General features: G+C 40.9%; 1 protein-coding gene across 4 annotated transcripts in view; it reads right to left on the reverse strand.

Annotated features, from left to right (window-relative positions):
• Positions 1-15,816, reverse strand: part of IQCM (IQ motif containing M) — a 79,341-nt gene that overhangs the window by 36,512 nt on the left and 27,013 nt on the right. For all 4 annotated transcript variants that reach the window (XM_083456733.1, XM_083456731.1, XM_083456734.1 and 1 more), the window contains exons 8-10: positions 9,298-9,487; positions 7,651-7,795; positions 2,351-2,485 (exon numbers count right to left, since the gene is read on the reverse strand). In XM_083456733.1, the coding sequence (XP_083312859.1) occupies positions 2,351-2,485; positions 7,651-7,795; positions 9,298-9,487 (470 nt within the window). The remainder of the gene's footprint in view (positions 1-2,350; positions 2,486-7,650; positions 7,796-9,297; positions 9,488-15,816) is intronic.

Below are 15,816 nucleotides of genomic sequence, written 5' to 3' on the forward strand. Positions count from 1 at the left end.
AAGCACACTTTCAGAGCTCCAAGGCACTTCCAAAACTTTGGGAGGTGGGGGAGGTCTATATTGTGGATCACTATGAATATTTCTTTCAATGTGGCCCGGTGAAGCAGTACTATTTATCTTAAATTTGTGCCTTGTCTAAAGCTTTTGCACAGCCTCAGTAGCTATCATCCCTCCATGCCCTTTTCAGCAGAAACCTTTTCAAAACAGCAAATGGTGATGAATATTTAAAGATGATTTAAAAAAAAAAAGAAAACTTTGAAAAATGTTTTGATATTTATATCCCACCCTTCAACACATTATCAGGACAGATTACATGGTCAAGGAACTGAAAAACACACACACAGAACACATTCACAAATCAAAATTCCAAAAATTTGGGGAGAAATTAGGATGAGGAGTATTTTGGATGCATTCCTAAAGGGTCTTGCATGTCCTCTCTGCCCCAGTCAGATATTTGTTACAGTCAACTGACCAGCAATACAGAATCCAAACAGAAGAAGCCTGTCACACCTTTTTCCTTGATCAGACCTTGTCAAGAAGTTTGTGGATTTTCCTGTCTGTTGCTATGCAGCCCCTTCCCTCGAAAGCTGCAAGGCATATCATTCATGATTGCTATGGGAGAGCAATTTTCACATGGCTTTGTGTGTGAAGGGGGTTACTGTCAATCTTCTTCAAGTTACTCTTCCTGAGTTACTTTTTCCAATGCAGTCTTACTGTCTTTTGTGAATATTTGCTTATTTACACATTTATGGGCTTGGAAGAGACACATGAAAAACAACTGGCTGAATAGGTAGCTTGTTTGTTTCCAAACACAATTCAATCTGTTGGTTATGATGTTTAAAGACCTATAGGATTTGGGACCAGGATATCTAATAGGCCACCATTTGCCACACAAAACTGCCGATCACACTCTAGACTCAAGATGGTGTGTTCAGGCAGCTTATAGCAAACCATGATCTCCATCAGCCAGGTAGCATTCTTTGAGGTGAGGGTGGGGAACAGAATATAGCATTTGCACCATCTACCTTCACCCTGTTAGGAGTTCAGCCTACACTTGAGTAGGACCCTGGTAGAGTCACATGCCCAACTGGCATGTTCTCTCCCTCCTGGTCGATCGTTTGGCAGCTTCAAAAGCTTTCTTCTGCCCGAACATCACAGCGACCGATGTCAACAGACACCGGCACACTTAGGGATCTGCAGAGTCTTCGAAACTTGCGTGACAGACCTCAGCAACTCAGCATTTTGGCTACTCTACATATAAACACACATGGAGCACTGCAACATGGCTCCCTCCCTCTCTCTTTAACATCAGACAGCAAAGAGAAAAAACAAAGGACAATAGTCCCACTTCATGGAACACAGTAACACAAACATCCTGTGTCCGTCACTTCCCACTCTGTGGAGTCAAAACATAAACCGTCATGTGATAGACAACAATCCCATGACTGCAATCATGGAGCAGGAATTCTAACATCCTCCCCCAATTCATGATCTGTGTTGCAGTCATCAGTGTAACTGCAACAACCATACAGATGTCATACACACAGTATACCCCTGTAGCACCTGTTCCACCCTTGGAACTACCTGCAACTGATTTAGCCTTGGGCCTCACCATCTTGCACTTCTGACTAGTCTTGGCATCATAGCTCTTATCCACTGCTCTTAAGGTAAAGCCACAAAAATAAGATACAAAAAAAACCTAGAATCCTTGGAAGATTAAGGTGGCTTGTCCTGAGGGTTTTTACTATCAGATATGGTTTTATAGAGCGCACAAAGCACTGCACTTAACAATGTATGTGAAAATGTTGCACAGCCACACAACACTCACGACATAGAACATAACATTGCCCACAAAACTACAGGGGAGGGGAATGATAAATAAATAAATCAAATGCTCTCTTTGGTCAGAAACCTCTACACTTATCTCTCTGAAATATAGCAGGCTTCATCCCCTGAGAGGAGCCTACATTGCCTGCAGTTTTCTACAAATGGGGGGGGGGGGAGAGAGAGAGAGACATTTATTCATGTTCTCATTCTAGTCAATAAAGAAGCCATCCAAGTCTTCAGAAAATGAGGTGCCCTCAGCTCCAAGATGAAGCACAATGTCTGTCCAAGCCTCTGAGGGCAAGGTGACCCGGCTGTCCAAGAGAGTCAGGTTCCAAGCCCATTTTTGTTTTTTATACAGCCCTAACAACAACTGGCTCATTTGAATTACTCAGCAGCATAATGTAGCTTCTAAATATTACTTAAATAAACAAAGTGCACATTCCTTCAACAATTTAAACTCCCCTTTGCCTAAGAATAGCATTCTCTACTGCCTCTGAACAAAAACATCCAGAAAATCTCTTACCTTCTAATACCAATTTCATTGTATTGTTCATTTCAGCCAGGGTTGGGAAAAGGCCACAATCTCTGAAGAATTTAGGTAGCTCATTTCTATCCATCTCTTTCAAGCAGTCTCTCTTGGTAAACATCGTTTCGTAAACTAGAATGTAAAATAATGTATATGTACATTTTTATTAGGTGAGAACTTTAACAAATCTTGAATTTTCCGTATCATTTTAAATCAGATTTTTTTAAAAATAAAATAAACAGTATATATGAGTAGTATTTTTCAAAATACTAAAGTTAACAGCATAGTTGCATTACCTTCTCAAATGCAAAACAAATATACAAAGCAAAGAATGGGTGGGATAAGGTGTCATCCACACATAGCATGGTATAGGGGTGGAGTATACCGTAGAAAATGGTCTTTCAGGAGCTCTTGCAATTGCAGGTCTTAACCCTCCCATAGACTATAACTCATTGCATAAATGGGAAAGTGGAGGGAGAGAAAACTGGAGAGAGAGAAAATTATCCTTTCTCATCTTTCATTGATTCCACTGCTGCTCCTACTCCCTACCAATGGACAAGAGAAGGAACAGGGAAGTGCTTTGGAGGGCTGGGGTAGGTGGTGGCTTTGGGGGGCTAGGGAAGTAGAAGAAGAAAGAAGGAGGGTGTAGGAGTTCCTCTCTTTTGTTTAGAGGGGTTTTTTTCTCAGGTTTTTCTTTATCTGACTCTGGAGCAGGGAAATTGAAGGTGGGGTTTTTGAACACTGAAATGTCATATCCAAGTCAGGCTCAGGTGAACTCCCACAATATCCCTAATTAAAAGGAATAGGAAAGCCTGCTTCTTCAGAGCACTCCATGTGTTTGTCAGTGTGAACACAAATTCAAGAATAGGATGCATTCTTTATTTTATTTTATGGATCAGCTTTAGCTACTCAAAAAGATTTTTCTAAAGCTGAGTGGTTTTTATTCAACAGCCATAAGTGCTCAGAGCAAAATAAAATAAATGCATTCTGTTGTTATACAGAATTATCTCCAGATGAGATATAGGTTCAATTATAGTGTTTATGAGAAGACGTTGGAAACTTAGGTCAGATGCCGTCTCCATTGGTGAAATCAAACAATGTGAAATCAAACTCTATTTCCACTCAGGCCAACAAGGCTGTTAGCTCATCAAAACTGAATGTATAACATTCTTCTTTCATCTCATCTCCAAACTCTGGTGCCTGGTAAGACACCTTTGTGGAGTTTCAGAGCTTTCAGGACTTTTGAAATGGGACTAGAACTCATTTAAGAAAACATTTGGGACACCATGCATGAAAGCGTTGCAGAGGACTGATAAGACTACTAGGGGTGGAAGTGAGCTGAGTCACCAAGGTCTGTTTCTGAAGGCTGTGCATTTCTTCTGGCCATCAAGTAATAGAAGAACAAGCTGAAGGGGAGGAGCCAAAGTGCTCCTTTGTTGTGACTGATCACCTAGGGCACAGCCTGTGGCCACCATGATCTGCAGGTCCAATAAGAATATAAAGAATTATATAACTGGACCTCTTGTTAATGTTGTTGATTATGAAGCCTGAGACAGTGTAATATAAAAGTGTGTGCCGTGTTAAAAGAACAGTCTTTCTGGATATAATATTTTACATTTTTTTATCAGTAGTGTGCTTGTTTTATGTAAGTTTTAACAGTGGATTTGTGATATTGCTTTAAAAAGTGGGGGGTGCAGTACTTTTGAACTATTTGTGCTTCATAATGGGTAATACCAAACACTCAGGTAGTCCCGGATTTATCTCTCTGTGTCTAAATCTAAAGGGAGCAGAATTGAGTCTGGCCCCCCTGTTTCTCCAACAATCCCCTTTGAGTTTTAACGTTCCTGTTAGTAATCCTTTTGCAGTATTTGATTCAGGTGCTAAAGGGTTGGCAGTGGCTTCCGACCAAGCTGCCACACTTTCACCTGAGGCATTTAAAGCTGCTCCTACACCTGACTCGGATAATGTTGTCATATAGCCATACCTGAGGCAGCTAAATTTGCTCCGTCTAACCCAATTTCTAATAGTGAGGATGAGAACATTTTGGGTAAACTGTGTTACAGACTACAACTCTGTGCCCAGGTAGAGTGCCAGTCCACCTGCTCCCAATAATGTCACAGTGCTGTCAGGCGTGGAATGTCCAGAGTGAGAAATCAACTTGTCATTGTCAAATGACAATGTACACTTACGAGTCAGGGGGAGGCATGTCCATCAGTCCTACTTCTCTCAGATAGTCCTAGGTGTGCACCTGATGAGGCAGTTGCCACAACAGAGAGGCCCTGCCCCCAACCTTGGCTTGTGTATCCTCCCTATTTGGGCTGCACAAAAGCAGGTGACGACTCTGCCTCTGTGTAACCTTCTGCTCCTCCCGCTTTAATCCTCTTATGGTCCCGGGAGACAGTGGAGCAAGAGAGGTGGGGGAGGAGGTGGTGCAGAAGTCCTTGAGTCTCCACCAGCCTGACTTATCTTTGCCTCCTTCACTCTCCAATCCTCCTGCATCTTCTCCTGCCTCTGCCTCTTGTCTTCTGGCTGTTGCAGGTTCCCCCCATTCAATGATCCCTTCTTCCAAGTCAATCTCCAACTCCACTTCTCCTGGTGCCCACCCCTCAGTATCCATCCAATCCCTGACAAATAATATTTCATGCCTTGTCAAACAATGTATTTCTTGCTACTGTTGCTATATAAGGCAGAGGGCCTTCTCAGTGGTGGCACCCGCCCTGTGGAATGCCCTCCCACCAGATGTCAAGGAAATAAACTATCTGACTTTTAGAAGACATCTGAAGGCAGCCATGTTTTTAATGTTTGAAGTTTTATTCTGTTTAATATTCTTGTGGGAGCCACCCAGAGTGGATGGGGTATAAATATATTATTATTATTATTATTATTATTATTATTATTATTATTATTATTATTTCCATTTTCACTATGTTAATTCCTCCACTATTTCAGTCTGCATTCAGAGAGTGCCGCTCCAGGTCTGTCTGTCTGTCTGTCTGTCTGTCTCTCTCTCTCTCTCTCTCTCTCTCTCACACACACACACACACACACACACACACACACACAGACACCTTGGATATGCATGTACTGATATAAGATATTCAATAATTAACTTCATCCTTTTTATGTGTAATAGTACCTATTAATATTTTGAAGTTGTAGGCAAATTCTAAGAATTGGGCCGGTGGGGCAGGGAGGCTTGGTAATCTTATCATTAAATAAGAAGTGGTCGTTGGGTTTTATTTATTATTATTATTTTCATTTCCTTTTACAGGACAAGCTTTCTACCAGGATGCTGAGGGCAGCCAACCTACTCTTTAATTCATCAGCAGCCAACTCATACTAAAGGTAACACCAAATAGAATTTGCCTACACCCACCCACATCAAGCACTAACCCAATCATTGGAACACACACACACACACAATTCAGAAAACAGATTTGGGGTGCAGATTTCAGCCCAGCACTAGATCTCCTCACTGTCACTAGATATATTCACTGTCAACACAGAATGGTATGATCATTGCTACTTTACTAGTTCTGCTGCTTAACTTCAAAGTAATACTTTATATTTATCTATTACCCCCTTTTCAACATTTAGCATCGCTAGTGTGATAGATGCTGCTATATCAAGCATAGACTGTTGCTTTGCCGCATTGGCCATATGTTCACTCCATACTCTGTGCCGGAAAATGCCTGCCAAGCACCTCGTTTTCTTTGTAGATGGACCTGCCTGTTTCTCAAGCTATCTCACTGTGAATACTCAGATTGAGTGACTTGCCAATTTGCTCCATCGCTTCCTATCGCTTGCCAGTTTGCTCCATCATTTCCTATCTCAGGGTCAATGTAAACATTACAGCCTCCTAGTGGAGACTGCCAAGACCTTGGCAGCACTCCACACAGTACACATCATGTTTCAGCATTTGCTAATGCATGTGTCTCCTCAGTCACATGTAGTTCCTGTGTGCCAGTGCCATTCCTGCCAAGGACATGCCACACTGATATGCAAACGTGGCATGCCCTTGGCACTCAGTAAGTTGCTTTTGCATGCTGTGACCATCACCTTTCATGTGGAAAGACTTCACAGGCAGCTTCCATAGGGGAGATATAACATTCAGATTGGAGCTGAGCTAGCACAGGACTACAGAAGACTGTGGTGAACCTAGGAATGCTACCAAACAGCAGTGCATAGTAATTTCCAGTGAAGAAGCTGAGGGCAAAGTGGATGCTGAATATTTTCTCTACCTGTCACTCCCTATCCCCTCCCTGAGTCCCTTTCCTGAAACTCCCCTCCAGCTGGACTCATTTCCCATTTTGGATACCAGACTGGAGTGGGAGAAGCATATGGAGAAAGGAGTTGGGGGGCGAGGTGGGCAATAAAACAATGGACAGCATTTTCAACAAAGCTCTTCCACCCTCTAATGGTAATCACTAAATCCACCCCGCTCCTGTGATTTATTACTGTTTGGTGGTGAACTGCACTGGAAGATATAGGACTCCCACCATCCCATGCATTTCTAACCATAGAACCTGACAGAACAACACACAGTTGTGCATCTCTGTGCTCAATTAACTAGGAAGCTCCTAGTGTTGCCTAAATCAGGGGTAGCCAACATGGTGTCCTCCGGAAGTTGTTGGGACTCTCATCAACCCCAGCCAATATATCCAGTGGTTGAGGATGATGAGAGTTGTAGTCCAGCAATGTCTGGAGGGCACCAGGTTGACTACACCAGTCTAAACTGGCCAGCAGGTGCTTCCCAGGGTCTCAGACTGGGTTTCCCCCATCATCTGCTACCTTATCCTTTTAATAGGAAACTTGGGACAGTGTACCTGTGCTCTATACCAGTGAGTTATGGTACCTCCGCATAAGAGTCTCATAATGTTAATACAGTGGTACATCGGGTTAAGTACTTAATTCGTTCTGGAGGTCCGTTCTTAACCTGAAACTGTTCTTAACCTGAAGCACCACTTTAGCTAATGGGGCCTCCTGCTGCCGCCGCACCGCCGGAGCACGATTTCTGTTCTCATCCTGATGCAAAGTTCTTAACCCGAGGTACTATTTCTTGGTCAGTGGAGTCTGTAACCTGAAGTGTATGTAACCTGAGTTACCACTGTACATAAGCCTGTATATGGTGGAAAGGTCTTTGAAACAATACTGTAAGCTTTGGAAAGCACAAGAGATGGTTGCATTTTCTGGAAATCTGAAATATTGAAATATAGACAGCATTTTAAAAAGTAAGAGGTACTGCAATTTCAATTATGGTTTGCTCTGAAATATAATATAATATAACCAATACATACATCTTTTGTGGTCAAGATAGTCTTCTAGTTGATCAAATATTAGTGGTGTAGTTGGATCCAAGATTCCACATCGGCGTTTAATGCGAAGCATCACTTTGCGATATTCCTTTACGACAGCTAGTAAGCTTGGTCCATGGCTCCTAGCCTACAATTACGCAAATATTTTGTTTTCATTTATTTAAAAGGGAAAGGATTATAAATTATTAGTGTGTAAAATAAGAATCTCTTAGAGGTGGTGAACAGAGACAAATCCCTTGCAAGTATGTACAACCACAACCATGACACACACACATAAACGAATGTGATGAGGCAAGAATCAAAGTCTGTTCAAGCTATTGCAGAAGTTCTACAAAGCAAAAGTGGAAAAATAAAACAAGAAGCAACAGGTGTTAGTGTTTTGGTGGGGGGGGGAACATTACCAATGTGCAAGAGCAGACACTGAGATACAGGAGAACGCAATGAAATATTTTATGTATTTTATTTAGTTATAAAAGTATTTATATAATGCCCCCTCATAAAACTTCAAGACAATGTAAAGCAACATTAGAAAAATCTTCAAAAGCAATGCGGGTGGATTAAAAATTACTGTTAACTACAAGCAGATATGGGGGACTATACATTGACCCAGTTCTCATGTAATAGTAACCCAAGCTACAATTAAGCATGAATGAGTAAAAATGGAGACACTCAAATCGAAAAATCATATCTGCCTTGCCTCTCCCCCAGCCTTGCTGCCATCACACTACCCAGTAGTCATGGTTTGGCTTAGAGTTATGTGTTAACCTGGGTTTGTGACTTCTCTTCTCCAAACAAACAAGCCAAGAACACATGGTTTGTTTAGAATGAGAAAAACTATAACCTTGGGTTCACACATAATGCTAACGCAAACCATTGCTTACATCTGGATAGCATGGCAGCAGCAGGACTGGGGAAGAAGGAAGCATATGTGATTTTCATTTTCTATAACTGCACACTTGATCATTCACACTAAGCCATACTTATCATTATATGCAAACCATTATATACCCGTACCAATGTTTAAATAAAGGGCACAGCCTATGGGCCTTCAGTCTAACTAAGATTGTGGCTTCAGGCAGTATACATTAAGCTACATAGAAAGCTGCCTTATAACCACATCAAGCTATTTATTTTACACACACACACACACAGAGAGAGAGAGAGAGAGAGAGAGAGAGAGAGAGTGATCTACCGTCCAACAAATCAGATTCCTGCCTATCAAATTGCTGGAATGATATAAGGGCCCCAGTCCAGGACATTTTGCCCCTAGAAGCAAAACAAAAACACTGCCTCCTGCCACTGCCACCCCTGCTGTGCACCAACCATACCACATCTGCCCAAGTGCCCACTGCCACCCGCCACTGCTGGGAGGTGGGCATTTTGGGCACAGGCAGCACATGCATAGCGGAGAAGGAGAAAGCCAAGAGGCACAGGGCACAGTGCCCAAAGCCAGAGCCTACCGCACCAAGGCAACTGCCTTGCGTTGTCTCATGACAGTGCCAGCCCCGGATAGTGTTGATGCATAAAAATCATCATGGTCAGCTGATCATCATAGTGCAAAGGGTTCCTAGTTAAGCCTAAGCATAGCAATCCTAGCCATGGCATGTCACCTAGCTTCTGATACAATACCTTCAGCCTCAATCTGTGCATTTTGCAACGAACAAGCCATCCTCTGATTGTTTTCTGTATAATAATGGCAGATGAAATATATTTATCCTTGGTTTGTCTTTTTCGGAGGTGTTTGAAAGCTTCAAAGATATCCAAGTGTGGCCCAATCCTTTTGACTTTCTCGTGAACTATACTGAGCGTACGCCTTCTCCTACAAAATATTTTGTTAAAAAACAGGAAAAAAAGTTTAACATGTATGGAAACAAGGATGAATGCAAATGTTAACAAAATATGCATTTCCACTGAAATACAGAAAACCATCTGTATTAATTGCATCCATCTGTATAAAGTGAAAAGTTGCAATTTATACCCATTTCCTCTGAATCAATCTTTTAAAAGTTGAGACTCTAAAACAACCCCAACATTCACCAAATTTATGTGACTAATTTGAATACATGGGTCATCCTTAAACCTATATTATTTTTCATGCCTTTCTTCACACAAACCCTTTTAGTGACCGCATAATACATACATACATACATACATACATACATACATACATACACAGACATGTGTTGGAAGTAGTAGACTGAAAATTCAGGAGAACAACAGAGTAATAGTTTTTCTAAAGCAGTTTTACACCACTCTTCAGCCAAAATAGGTTCCCAGAGCAACTTACAGAGATCAGAAATGTCAGCCCACAGACTTCCTCTGTACAACTCAGTTAGTGCTCGGTCATTGTTGCTGTTTTTAATAACTTTTTATTAGCTGTTTTAATAAGCATAATGCAAAGACTGGTCCTGCCTCAAACCCCAAGTGTTTCTCCCTGGCTGGAATGTGTCCTTATACGCTGATAATGCCTCTTGCTTGCCTGGAAGGAGGATGGGAAAGGGTGAGTACAGAAACCAGCCTCCTGTTCAAATGCACATTTGTTGTTCTGCCCATTTTTGCCTCTGGCCCTCCCCACCACCGGCATGTGGCCCTCAAATGGTGGCCCTTGCCCTTACTATACAGTAGTCCTTCAGCTGGCAGATCTACACCACTGGATTGTGCCTTAATGTAGAAGAAACGCTGAAACAAATTAGAATTCTAAATTCATCAGGTTTAAATGAAGCCCATTGTGATTTTTCTAAGGCATAATATTTGAAATGACTTTTTTTAAAATAAATAAATAAAATAAACTGTACTTTCATCTACATTGATATATATATTACTTGAATTAAACATTTTGGTTCAGCTATTGCCACTAATTAGTTTTGGCTGATTGTGAAGTATTTTGTATGCCCCATTTATAAAAGCTGTTTACCCATCTGTTAATAGGTTGGAAGTGATTAAGGGACATTTATTTTGGCTGTTGTAAAGGCCAAATAGATTTTGAGCTGAAAATATGTGACTAAACCAGCTGGAGGGGTTGCCAAGTTCAAAATCAGATGTCTGCCTCCTCCCTCTCCAATCACCTACCAACCCACATTCTCTCAAAGCAAATATTCTGCCTCCTTTAACAGGCCCAGCCTTCCTGTTTTGTCCAAATGTAATTTCTAGTGTAATTGCAATTTGCTTTGAGTTGGCTGATGTCCTGTTAAACTGAGCCAAGAGGCTTCCACTCGCTGCACAGTGACCTTGAAGCAGAACTTCTGCTACATTCACTGAAATTGTGAGGACCTTCCGTCACATATGGGTTGTAGGCCTACTGGGTACAGTTGCATTTTTTTTGAAGGTGGCATTCATCTTTTGGTGGTCTTTTCTTCTAAAATGGAACAGTTAGAAGGTTATACAAAGAATGCAAGGTTTAAAAACAAACCACAGCATAAAGAACATACCTAAAAGTGATATGAAGAGAAAAGTTTGAACATGATGTTATTGAGAAAGAACACAGCAAGGGCTCTGCTGCTGCATCAGGCCAGATGTTTATCTAATTCAACGTTCTTGTTAAGTTGTGGGTGAAGATATCAAACGACACAGCGATTATTCAAACAGCTCTTGTTTATTCACAGGCCAGAACAGAACTGAACTGAAGGGTTCAGCCAGCCTGCTTATATAGAGCTCCAGTACAACATTACTGTAACAACTTTCTGTAATTATCCAATCACTGAACATCACTTTTGATCCCTTATTTGCATATGTGGACCTGGACTATCTACAGTTTCCCCCTGCTGGCCCAGGGTGAGAACTTCAGTACATAACAGTTCTGTTCCCACAATGGCCAACAAGACAGCACACTCCCCACCTACAAATTCCAGCTACAGGCCTAGTGCCCCCAACAGCTCATAGAATCATAGAACTGTACAGTTGGAAGGGACCACAAGGGTTATCTAGTCTAACCCCCTACAACGCAGGAATCTTTCACCCAACATGGGGCTCGAGCCCACGACCTTGAGATTAGGAGTACCATGTTCTGCCGACTAAGTTGCCATCTACTTTTAGACAAAACACAGACAGATTTGGCCTAGACATGCTCATTTTTAGCTGAGAATTGATTGTGTGTGTATATTTGTACTACTAGGCACTTGTTACTTTCATTAAATGATTGGTTTGTTTAAAATATTTATAACCTGTTATTCGTGTTCAAAATGGTATCCCACAGAAGTTCACAACATAAATGCTTAAACCAGAAACATCATACAGCAGGGTAGAATTGCCTCCTATATTCTAAACGTAAAAGAGAAAGCTCAAAAGGAAGAACAAGAAATTATCACTTTTCCTCAAATGATTTGTTGTTATCATCATCATTTACATGTATAAACCCTTTTATCCCAAGGGACTGCAGAGCAGTATACAAATATTCCAATCAAATGCAAGATACCAGAACATAAATGTTAAAACCATAAAACCAATAACCATCACAACTTTGTTCAGTAGAACACAGTAGGATTTACTTTTGAGTATATATGCATAGGATAGCACTGCACATTTCTTCCCATCCCAAAGATACATGCACTCTCAAAATCCACATTGCTTTGCAACCATTCTCTCTCTTCCAACCGACCCACTCACTCTTTAGGAGCGGGACTAAACAGATAAGGAGAATGAAGGGGAGAAAAAGAGGTTATGCGGGACTCCAAGAATATACAAAACACTGCCAGCCAACAGAGTATGACATCATACACATTCATTATATAGTTCTAAAACCTTTCTTAAGTATTTAAGTGGTAGATTGAATTTATGCCACATAAGACAATTTGGATGTATTAAATCACTGATGGCCTACCTTTCGTGCCAAGTGTGTGTCACAAGTCAGGTTCAAAGTATGAGTTAGTGCCACTGCAATATGTGTGGAGTACCTGTGCAGCTTCCCTGCCTCATCCCAAGGTCATAGTGTCCCATGTGTGATGTTGTCTTGCCCAGTGACCTGGAGAAGTAGGCAGCAGTGGAGAGCAGGCAGGCTGTACAGGCCTAGCTCTCCTATCATAAGGCCTGCAGCTCTTTCTGTCGCTGTCCAGTAGCCATGTTTTCACATCACAATAAGCCAGGATTCCTGGCTTTCCTGGACTTACTGTGAATGAGCATCTTCCTTTCATGTGCACAGGTAAATCCAAATGAGGCTAGCTCGTTGTGGCATGAAAAGCCAGGATCCTGCCCCAGTTGTTCTCAAGCCAGTCAGAATTCATAAGCCAACTTCAAACCCTGATTTGCACTCCTGGTTTGCTTAAGAGTAGCAAATATAGATCTCAAGATAAGCTAACTACAACTGGATTGTTTTGAAAAAGGGGTGAGTGAATGGATTGTATGCTCCAGCATATTGTTCATCCACAGTAAACCAGTAATTTCAATTTCTTGTGATGCGTGGACATGGAAGGCGTGTCTCAAATATGAACATAAGGAGAGCTGGCTGGATCCAGCCAATAGCCAATCTAGTCCAGCATCCTGTCTCACAGTAGTCAACCAGATGCCTGTGGAAAGCACAACAGCAGAACCTAACTGAGCACAACCGCACTCTTCCCACTTTTGAATCCCAGCAGCCTGCAGTCAGAGCTGCTTGTGCAATTTTCTGGAATCTATACAAAGCATTAATGATCCATACATTCCCCGCTCTTTATTCACCAACATCTCTTAGTGTAAGATTTTATAAAGCAGGTTGCCCACATGTGAAGCTATGAGGAGGCAGACAAATGGCATATAATATTTTGCACTGAGATTTCAAGTGTTATATCGGTGCTGAAAGACGGTTCGTGAATGCCAGATATTTTTATGCCACCTACAATTTTAACCTTAAAAATTAAAAGAAATCCATCAAAGGATCGTCACTTTCTTGGTACCATTTTACTGGAAGTTCTGTCAGCCTACTAACTTTAGTGATTCAGCATCTTTGAACTTCAGCAGATGAAAGGATTATCGCTGAAAGCATATTAATCTGCTGAGGATTAGCAGCAAACTGTTGAAGGACTTGAACAGAGAATAAATGGTTTATTTATAAACTGCAATAGGGTAGCAAAAAAATTCATACAATTTGTGCTGAACAAGAATGCAACATTTGGAGCACTAAAGCTGAAAGAGACAGAAACCAACATATGAACAATGTACGTGAGCTATACCATATATATTTATGATGGACCCAGGCAGCCCAGTCCTTTTATGAGAGGATGATATGACTTTCCAGACTGTCACAGGGCCCAAGCTTAAGTCTTCTACCTCCCTTTGTCCCACTCTCTCCTGCTTCCTGCAATTGTGAAGGTGGGGCTATTTTATTTATCTGCTTTGAATAGTAGCTTCACAATTTCAGTAAGAACAGAGATTCAAAAAGCAACTGTTGAAATAAAGAATCGATCCAAACGTGGTTTAGGGGAAGGAACTGAGTACAAAAGGTATGTAGCTCTCTTGGGGCTACTAGCTAAACATACAGAAACCAGGATGATGCCACACAAATGAAAATATCAAGGATCCACTCCAGGGTGGAATCTACACACATATTAAAAAAAACACACTGTGAAAATGCTTTTTTTAAAAAGCGTTTTGAAAAATACGTTGAATTTTGTATAGCTCACTTTCACCATCTAGTGTCACATTTTTATATTGCACTTTACAACACATTTAAAATGTTTTATTTGCAGCTGTATTGCTGAGTCCCACATCTTTCAGAAAAGTTGCAATTTTGTGATAGAAAAGGGGGTTACATAATTCTAGTAAAGGTAAAGGGCCCCTGGACGGTTAAGTCCAGTCAAAGGCAACTATGGGGTTGTGGCATTCATCTCGCTTCCAAGACAAGGGAGCCGGCATTTGTCCACAGACAGCTTTCTGGGTCATGTGGTCAGCATGACTAAACCGCTTCTGGTGCAATGGAACACCGTGATGGAAACCAGAGCACACGAAAATGCCATTTACCTTCCCGCCACAGTGGTACCTTATTTATCTACTTGCACTGGCATGCTTGAATAATGATGATGTTGTGTAGCAGCATAGAAAAAAAAATTGATGGGGGGGCAATAACTACATCACAATAGATGGTAAGTTCAAAAAGCCCTCTTACCACATTAATGTTGAGGGACGTTGTGCAAGAATAGTATATTCCAATATAGTAATAATCAACAAGAGTAGCATTACCACAGTTAGCTTTATTTCTTCTCCCTTCCAATCTGTTTTCCTCTTGTGCTATGTGTTTTTTTGGCTGAAGAGTGGAATAAAAATTCTTCAGATAAATGATAGAATGAACTAAGAGATGGCTTTTGTTTAGCCAGTGTTCCCTGTGAAGATGCATTAATATCACACTCAATATCTTATGGGATTGAATGATCACATTAACAGTTCTTTTCAAAGGTTAAGTCATTGTGACACTTGAGTAAAACTAAGCTCTGGAGATTTCTAATCTTAGTTTAAGAACTTTTTGGAGAGGAATTTATTGTCATAGACATTCCATTACTTAGCTTTAAGGGTTAAAAATACAGACACACATAACACACACATAACATTACAAAAAGATCACTAACAGAATAAAGAATCTCACTTATTACAGTTTCTACTATGTCATGCTTGTGGGACAACTAGGTCACTAATTATTATATCTCATATAAATTATGTATCACATATACATCATAATCAGAAAAAATACAGTGGTTTTTTTTTTTTAATTAGATCACATGTTTTAATGGCTTCCGCACAAGAAATAAACAGAAACCATGATGCAATATACTGTATTTGCACAATGATAGATCTGATCATATAAACCAGGGATGGGAAACTTGTATCCCTCCACATTTTGTTGGCCTTCAACTCACATGAGCCGCAGCCAGCATGGTCAGGGATGGTGGGAGATACAGAGCACCCACATCTGTAGAGGCAAGAGTTCCCTGTCCTTGCTACAAATAAATATTTCAGTAAACGGGGTTTCAAGACAGACTAATTAAGGAAGGCATATAATTGAAAATGCAAAGCTTGAAGCTTATGTGTGTCAAACTGATATAAAATAGGCTTAGGCACATTAGGAGGAAATGCACTTTCTTCTGTTTTCATTTGTTACATTTTGTATGCGTTCCTGAATGGCAGCTGAATTTAAGAATATTAAACAGGAGCATTAAAGGGTCGTTCCAACTTCTCTGATAAACATTG

The sequence above is a fragment of the Podarcis tiliguerta genome (genome assembly GCF_965153285.1).
Source record: "Podarcis tiliguerta genome assembly, chromosome: 9".
Lineage (NCBI taxonomy): Eukaryota > Metazoa > Chordata > Lepidosauria > Squamata > Lacertidae > Podarcis > Podarcis tiliguerta.